This window comes from Oryctolagus cuniculus, chromosome 1, assembly GCF_051225735.1.
Source record: "Oryctolagus cuniculus isolate XC-2025 breed Fujian yellow rabbit chromosome 1, ASM5122573v1, whole genome shotgun sequence".
NCBI lineage: Eukaryota > Metazoa > Chordata > Mammalia > Lagomorpha > Leporidae > Oryctolagus > Oryctolagus cuniculus.
The window spans coordinates 180506412-180515276 of NC_142867.1; the positions used below are offsets into that span (position 1 = coordinate 180506412).

Consider the following 8865-nt stretch of genomic DNA (forward strand, 5'->3'; position numbering starts at 1 on the left):
ATGGGAGACCCGGAAAAAATTCCTGGCTCCTGGCTTCAGATTAGCCCAGCTCCAGCCATTGTGGCCATCTGCAGAGTGTACCAATGGATGGAAGAACTCACTCTCTGTCTCTCCCTCTCTGTCTGTAACTCTGCCTTTCAAATAAATAAATAAAATCTTTAGAAAAAAAACACTCAATGACACAGTAATAAACAAGACACTGACTAATTCGCCTCTCCTCTGGATTTTCCTAATCCCTTTATTTCACCTACTTTTACAATTAAAGTTGCCTTAGTTGATTGGGGCTGTTTTAACAGAATACTATAGACTGAGTGGCTTAAGCAACATTTATTGTCCACAGCTCTGGAGGCTTGAAGTCCAAGATCAAGGCACTGGCAGATCAGGGCCTGGCCAAGGCACCCATATAGTTTGTAGACTGTCGTCTTTTTGTGTTCTCACAGAGCAGAGAACAGAGAGAATGAGCAAGTTCTCATATCTCGTAAGGTTGTTAATCCCTACTCACCAAATATCTACTTCCTCATCAATCATGTTGGGGTTAGGATTTCACATGTAAACTCTGGGAGAACACATGCATTCAGTCCATGACAAAGGTATAGCTGTTAGATGCTTTCAGTGTCAGTTAAGCTCTTTCTTTTCTGGAATTCAAGTTCATTTCCATGTGATAAACATTGGTATTTATACCTAGTCTTTTCAAATCATTACTTTAATGTCTACATGAGGAGGAATTCCTGCGTATGTTCCAAGACTACAACCTTTTACAGAGTCTATGTTGTATGCATCTCACTAGTCTTAATGGAGCATAGGGGAATGGTTATATACCCTTAAAGTATGTGAGAGTCCCTCAAAAAGTTCAAGAAAAATCAAATTAAAAGTTAGGCTTAGGGGCCGGCACTGTGGTGCAATGGGTTAACACCCTGGCCTGAAGCGCGTATGGGCATTGGTTCGAGTCCCAGCTGCTCCACTTCTGATCCAGCTTTCTGCTGTGGCCTGGGAAAGCAGTAGAAGATGGCCCAAGTCCTTGGGCCCCTGCACCCTCGTGGGAGACCCAGAAGAAGCTCCTAGCTCCTGACTTCAATCAGCATAGCTCCGGCCATTGCAGCCAGTTGAGGAGTGAACCATCGGATGGAAGACCTCTCTCTCTCTCTCTCTGCCTCTCCTCTCTCTGTGTAACTCTTGACTTGCAAATAAATAAATAAATCTTTAAAAAAAAAGAGTTAGGCTTATTTGGGCTGGTGCTGTGGTGTAGTGGACAAAGCTTCCCATGCGGTGCCAGCATCCCATATGGGTGCTGGTCCTTGTCCCGGCTGCTTCTCTTCTAATCCAGCTCTCTGCTTGGCCTGGGAAAGCAGTAGAAGATGGCCAAAGTACTTGGGCCCCTGCACCCATGTGGGAGACCCAGAGGAACTCCTGGCTCCTGGCTCCTGGCTTCGGATCAACTCAGTTCTGGCTGTTGCAGTCATCTGGGGGGTGAACCAGCAAATGAAAGACCTTTCTCTCTGTTTCTCCCTCTTTCTGTCTGTAATTCTACCTCTCAAATAAATAAATAAAAATCTTTCTTAAAGAAAAGGCTAGGCTTATTTTTGTGCTAAAAATGTTGAAAACCATGCATAGTTTTTTTTTTTTTTTATAATGTACATATCCCATGGGCTTTTTGAAGTACTCCTCATATATACAGCACAGTTTCCAGTGTTTGAAAAGAAAGTCAGTCACATTAAGATGTGCTATTGGTAATAAAAAGTGCTGGCTATGCCGGGAAGACATCCAGGGGCTCAAAAAGATCTTGCAGGGGTGCTGGGGAAAGTGGGATAAAGTAGGAATGTGTCAGGCTGCAGTGTCAGGCAAGCAACCACACAAGGTGACAGGAGTCCAAACTGTTGCCCAGGCGAGCTTAGAGAATTAGGCCCCTTTCTGGGCGGGTGTGAGTACCCAAGGCATTGTCTTAATTGTGAGGGCAGAGCAGAAGTAGTATCTGACGCTTGAGAACGCTGATGATCAGTTAGGTAAAAGTGGTTTGATGAGGGTGGAAATTGAGGGAGCAGAAGACCACCACCAACTACTGAGGATCCAGTGCCCAGGCTCTAGCCCAATCTAGGGGAGTTGTCAAGACAGGTACTGCGGTGTCACTCTGGAACAGGCCTAGAGATGTTAATTTAAATGTTCAAGCATTTCTCTTCTCTCTTATACAACTAACATGAGGCAGAGCAACAGAGAAAGCTAGAGACAGAGAGAAAGGCAGATCTTCCATCTGCTGTTTCACTCCCCAGTTGGCTGCAACAGCCAAGATTCAAATCTGTACTCCCATGTGCCCTTCTGACATTGCAAGCAGTAGTTTAACCGGACAGTGCCCATGCCCCTCCTTACATTGTTAACAGCACATTCCAGTTAGTACTGATTTTGTAAGCTGTTTGTATGTTTTGCAGTCAGATATTAGACTCAGTTATTTTTCTAATGTCACTCTCAAACATCTATAATCATCATTTATAATGAAATACCTCTAAAGGAAGCCACGGTGTTTAAGTGTGAGTGATAAGTTTCAGATTATTGCCATGGTGCCATAATCAGAATGGCAGTTCCAAAAGGCAAACATCTGTTAGTATTTACGTGTAAGGGAAGGCTGAAAATATGTGTGGAGGAAGCAGGGGAAATCCCTCCAGTGATAGAAATCACCTTTTGCAACAAGAACAGCCAGAAGCAATAGGAAGACCTGCTTTTCAGAGTGTAGGTAGACCAAGTAATGCTCTTGTTATTTGTTCTGTCCAGTGTCTCAATTACATTTCCTTACCAAGAAATCCCACTGAGTATCAAATACTCAGCTGTCCATTTTCCTCCTTATGTCACAGAGGTCATGCTTTTGTAATTCTGTACGACGTAACCAGGAGTATCACTTCTCCTTTTTCATCCAAAAGAAAGAAGATGTGTAGGCTCTCCAGATTTTTAACCCCTGGTGTATGCCATCGAAGATGAAACTCAAGGCAGCATTAATTATCAGGCTTGTAGTTTCCCAAGTATTTAATAGAGTGAGTGAGAAAGGCTCTTTGCCACTAGCCAGTCAGGCAGCCACTTCAATCCAATTCCAAAATCCTATTAGCAAAAGAGCAGTTATGCTTTCTATATCTGCAGGATTTCTGGGCACAGCAACTCCCTCTAGATGCTTACAGAAATAATTCAATTGAATCTAAACTGCCTGTATGCAATAAACTTGCACTTAATCTGGAGCTGAAAGTAGTAGAAGGTTTGGTTCTCCTGGTCTTAGCATTTAATAAACATGTTACAGTTTTAAAAACATGGCCAACAAACAGACCATGTGAATTTTTAAGGTACTTTCAAATACAATTTCAGCTTTACCTTTACCAGTGTAGAACTAATGTTGAGAATTCATGTCCAAGTGGTACTGTAAGATTTTGAACAGATTTATTGAATCACTGAAGATTAAACTATATTCCATCCAGCCTTCAGGTTAAATATGATTTATCATAAATTATTAGTGGTAATCTGTATTTGACAAAAGTTATAACTCTCAAGCAAAATAAGCCTGTTGACTTGAAAATCCTATTCTTAACCATTCTCATAAATTTGAACTCTTAATTCATCCTAGACTAAGTAGAAAATTTTATTTGTTCATTTATGGAAAAATTTGCTAACTAAATAGTATAATCTTGGTGATAAAGGGTAGTTTTAAAGCTAAGAATGAATTAATTATTTGAATACATATTAAATATATTCCATAAAGCAGTAACTACTTGTAAAATAGGAGGAGCTTCTACTTGAACTATTTTAGTTAACAATTACTTTATCATATTCATTTGAATAAAACAAGTATATTTTATAAAATATTTTGTAACTATGACTTTTCCTTAGCCTTCATTTAGATTTGTTTCTATTAAATATTTTCTAAATTACATTTTCTGTTTTAAGATTCCATTAATTATTTAGCCTTCTATATATATTTAAATAATTTTTGAAAGACTTCTTTGAAAGCTGGATTTATGGTTATCATTGAACTATAAGTTATAACCAGCAAGTAGAATGAAGGGAAAAATAAAGTCAGAGTTGATTTATAAAAAAGGAAAATAAGGGGCCATGCATTTACCATAACAGTTAAGATGCCAGGTAGGACACTCACATCCAATGTCAGAGTACCTGGGATCAGTTCCCAGCTCTGCTCCTGATTTCATTTTCCTGCTAATGCAGACCCTGGGAGGGAATGATGATGGCTTAAGTAATTGGGTTCCTGCCACCTGTGTGGGAGACCTGGCTTGGGTTCCCAGCTCCTGGCTTTGGAACGAGTGTTGCAGATTCTTGGGTGAGTGAACCAGTGGATAGGAAGTCTATCTTAGAAATAAATATACTTTTTAAAAAAGGAAAACAGAAAAATTGAATTGAAATAGGTAAACATCTTCAACTGATAAAATATGCTCATTTTTGCCTAAAATTATAAAAGACTAAGAATATTCTTCTAAACTATTTGTAGATGAAAATAGAAGAAGCTGAACAGCAAATAGATGTGCTCATACAGTGCAGCTTTTTGTTTTGTTTTGTTTTGTTTTTCTGAGTGGCAGACAAAGAGAGACCTAGCTATTATGTTCGAGCTCACTCCCAGATCACTCCCCAAATGCCCACCACAACTGGGACTGGAAGCCAGGAACTCAACTCAGGTCTCCCACAAGAGTGGCAGGGACCCAACTACTTGAGCAGTCGCCTGCTGCCTCCCAAGTTCCACATAGCAGGAAGCTGGAATCAGGAGTGGGAACTGAGACTCAAACTTAAGTATTTCTTTATGGGACGTGGTCCTTCAACTGGTGTCTTAAGTACTAGGCCAAGTGCCCATGCCAAAGTGAGTATCTTGATTAAAGGACTAATTGCTCTGTGAAATCTGTAATGTATTAGCCTCTATACAAAGCTTTTAAAAAATTGTGCAATCCAGTAAAGCAGTTAAGCAGTGTTTTACTTTGGGACCTTGGTTTTACTGGAAGCTATAAGAAAAGAATAAAGTTTCTAGTTGGCAATGACTTAAAAAAGAAACATCTTGTTCCACATTGGAGCAAGAGAACTTCATTGCAGTAGATGTTTTAAGAGAAGCAAAGTGTCCAAGTATATGGTATATGGAAAATTGTTTAGATCACAAAATAAGAGTGGGTTTTGATTTTAACTTAAAAATGAAATTTGCAAAAAGATGACTAATGTCAGTACAATTTCAGCACATTGTGACCTGGTAAAAGTGCTCTGATATGGGTAAGTAGGAAATTATATAACCAGCATGTTTCCCAAAGTGTGTTCCAGGGACACTAGTACAACATGATAAACAGATCAAGAGAAAAAGATGAACAAATGAATTTAGAAACCAGATACTACATTGTTTCTCTAGGAGAAACACAATGTCTGTTAGCATCAGAAAGATTCTAAGAGATCTGGAAATAAAGGGCTTTTTTAAAGTTTGGTCTGTTTCCCATACTTATTTCATCAGAGAACCATTTTTTTAGAACAACTTTAGAAAATGAACTTTTAAACACTCGCTTCTGTTTTTATTTCCACCAGTAAGATAGCAGAGGTTATTCCCAGCTTGTTTATCTTCCTTTTGGATAGGAATGTGTATGGTACTGAGTGACATAGTTTAAATAAAAGAAAATTGCCCAATCATTTTGTCATTTTTATTGTGCATTTCTTTAACACCTAATATTAATGCCCTGAAGATTTAAATTACATTATTTGTAAAACCAGCAATTTTGCCCAATGTAATTCTCTTCTGCCTCCCAGAAGGGCAATTTGTCAAAGTACAAATTTGCTGTTAGTATCATTAGCTTCCAGAGAGAATCGAACTTCTTCTTTTTTTTTTTTATTCTGAGATGCACTTTGCCCTCTTTTTCTCATTTCTGAAATAAGAAAACATACAGAATTGTGTGTATGCTTAATGTGGTGAGTTTTCTCCCCAGCAAAGCTGTTGTAGGTGTCTGTTTCATGATCGACTATTTCTTAGAACTGGAGAGTGTGCTATTTTGATATCGTATCCTTGCTTTAGCTCAACAGCAAGGTTTAAGTGAGACAAATGTAGGAAGCCGAGTCTTTCTGGGGAACAGACACAGGCTCAGGTTCCCAAAAGGAGAAGGCAGACATTATTAAGATAAGGATGAACTTGAATTAGAAAGCTACATAGGACTGAGGCGGTTCTAGGACCCGTCTCAGACTCTGTTTCTCTACTTGGTTTCTGTGGTCTGGTTTTGCCCATCTGCCCTACTGTTTCTCTGCTGTGCCTACTGTGTTCTCTTTTCACCAGTGCAGATTCTGGCTCTCTGATTGGTATCACTAGCAATCTTCACCTCCACAGAGCATAGTGAGCAGCCCAGGCAGAGAACATGGAGCCGTTTTGGTCAGGTGCTGACCTGTGGGCACCAGCAGTGGTCACCCTGTCACACAAAGTGTAGGGCAGGGAGCTGTGCATAATGAGAGTTCTAAATGATGTTCTCAGGGAAACAAAAGGACAAGTTCAAGGAATGGCTTAATGAGTTGCGAATTGTGGCAGACCTCTTATGTAGACCAGGTGGCTGAGAACAAGGACAAAAGGAAGTTGATAGAATTATGGATAGTAATTGAGGCAGCATTTCAGCTTTTGTTTTACTCACAGCTTGTAATTCTATGAGTCAGAGTTCCACAGGCAACCCAGTGAAGCAAAGGAAGCAATAAAACTGTAGCAGAAAAGTTATATAAATTATGAAACTTTAAAATGTACTCTACATTTCATAAACTCAGCAGTTTACAACATGTGTATTACACTTTGATATACCAAACAAACTTTCCTATAACAACTTAATCAATGAGTATACTTTTGCCATTTTTTCCCTCTGAAGTTTTAGCTTACAACTCTGGAAATGTTCAGCTCTGACCCAGACAACTGTATTGATAGTTCTCTCTCATTCTTTTATGAGTGATGAACTTACAGTCCTACTTCTGTGAGCCTGAGTGCCCTAGAGATGACTGTAACCTGCTATTGATCAGCTGATTGAAGATAAATGGCTTAGCTGCTTGTATTGCAGATTACATCATTAACATGGTCAGTAAACCATGAATTGTTCAATACGGCGTTTATCTTTTTTCATTTTACTTCTGCTCTTTTATCATTTTTATTAGAAAAGACAAAATTACCCACACTAACCAGGAAGGACAGTTGAAAAGAGATCCAGTTGGGTACTCTTATGTGTGCAAAGTTGCAGACAGCTAAGTTCTGAGAGTCTAATGGTGTTTATTATATGTTTTTGAATGGAAGAAAATACAGAGTTTTGATAATCTGTTTTTGTGTGTGTTTCTCTTCCAGCTTCCTTTTGCTTCATATTTACTAGAAGCAGTACTGGAGAAGATAAACGAAAACAAGAAACTAGTTGAAGGATATATCACAATTATGAAAGATATTAGATGATGTTATAATAGAACACGTCTTCCCAAATATGAAAACTTTTTATGTGGTATGATTAGAAAACATTCATTGCAATCCTCATATGGTGTTTGCTCCAACTATCAATAGTCAAGTTCAATACAAAAATAAGAAGTCTTGGAAACTAATTAATTGCTGAACAAGAGGAACTAATTAAGTGCCTAGCCATTTTATAGGAAATAGTATAGCATTTGATTATTGAATACAAATATTGCCACAAATCAATGCAAACTTTAAAATGATTTTCCTTCCAATGCACTAAACTAAAACAAGCTTGGTACACACAAATTGGTCTGAATATAAAAAGAAGAAGGTATAAATGAAAGATTTAATGTTTTAGATTTTAAAAGAAACCAGACTTTCGTTTTAATTTTTTTTTTTTTTTTTTTTTTTTTTTTTTTTTTGACAGGCAGAGTGGACAGTGAGAGAGAGAGAGACAGAGAGAAAGGTCTTCCTTTGCCATTGGTTCACCCTCCAATGGCCGCCAGTGCAGCCGGCGCACCGTGCTGATCCGATGGCAGGAGCCAGGATCCAGGTGCTTTTCCTGGTCTCCCATGGGGTGCAGGGCCCAAGCACCTGGGCCATCCTCCACTGCACTCCCTGGCCATAGCAGAGAGCTGGCCTGGAAGAGGGGCAACCGGGACAGAATCCGGCGCCCTGACCGGGACTAGAACCCGGTGTGCCAGCGCCGCAAGGTGGAGGATTAGCCTATTGAGCCGCGGCGCCGGCCCAAGAAACCAGACTTTCTACAGCAAAACTGCTCTAAATGGCCGTAAGTGAACCAGTGAGCAACATATTTGTATTTCCAGCAAATGTAAAATGAAGCATCACAACTTCAGGGTGAACATTTAATGAAATACATTGTGTGTTCTGATTTTTATCTACCTTCATTGCTATACTGGGTTATATAGGAGATACTGTATTTTTCTATTTTCACAGCAATGAAAACATTTTTTCCTCTCCCTTCTACCCTTCTCTTCCTCTCTCTCTCTTTTAAATTTACCATACTCTGTACTCATATTTAGTGTACAAATTAGGTTAGATCTAGCAAAATCCTACTGTGGTCAACTAATTAAGTTTGTATTCTTACCAATCCATGTTTAGATTCTTGGATATTCCCACCTATTTCACCTCCTCACTGTTTTCCTGTTCCACCTGCTTTGGTTTCTCGAATTCACCAAATTTTCACCTATTGCCCACATTTGCCATTGGTATTCTCTTTCTAGAATACCCCTCACAGAGTTTCCCTCATGGCTGGCCCCTTATCATCATTCAGGTTCACCTTATGCCTTTCCTCAGAGACACATTCCCTGACTATCTTACCAATTCATTTCCTTATAAGACAAAATTATCCAGTTTATGCATCAGTTCACTTATTTCTTGTTTACTGTCTCCTCTCCCCTCCCCCAACCCCACAGAATATTGGCCCCATGAGATTAAGG

At 39.3% G+C, this 8865-nt stretch overlaps 1 protein-coding gene across 9 annotated transcripts in view; it reads left to right on the plus strand.

Moving 5' to 3' along the window:
- CNTLN (centlein) overlaps window positions 1-7443 on the plus strand; it is a 388354-nt gene extending 380911 nt beyond the window's left edge. For all 9 annotated transcript variants that reach the window (XM_008254476.5, XM_070052688.2, XM_070052657.2 and 6 more), the window contains one exon: window positions 7307-7443. In XM_008254476.5, coding sequence (XP_008252698.5) covers window positions 7307-7408 — 102 coding nt within the window. In that variant the 3' untranslated portion in view covers window positions 7409-7443. The remainder of the gene's footprint in view (window positions 1-7306) is intronic.
- The last annotated feature ends 1422 nt before the right edge of the window (window positions 7444-8865 follow it).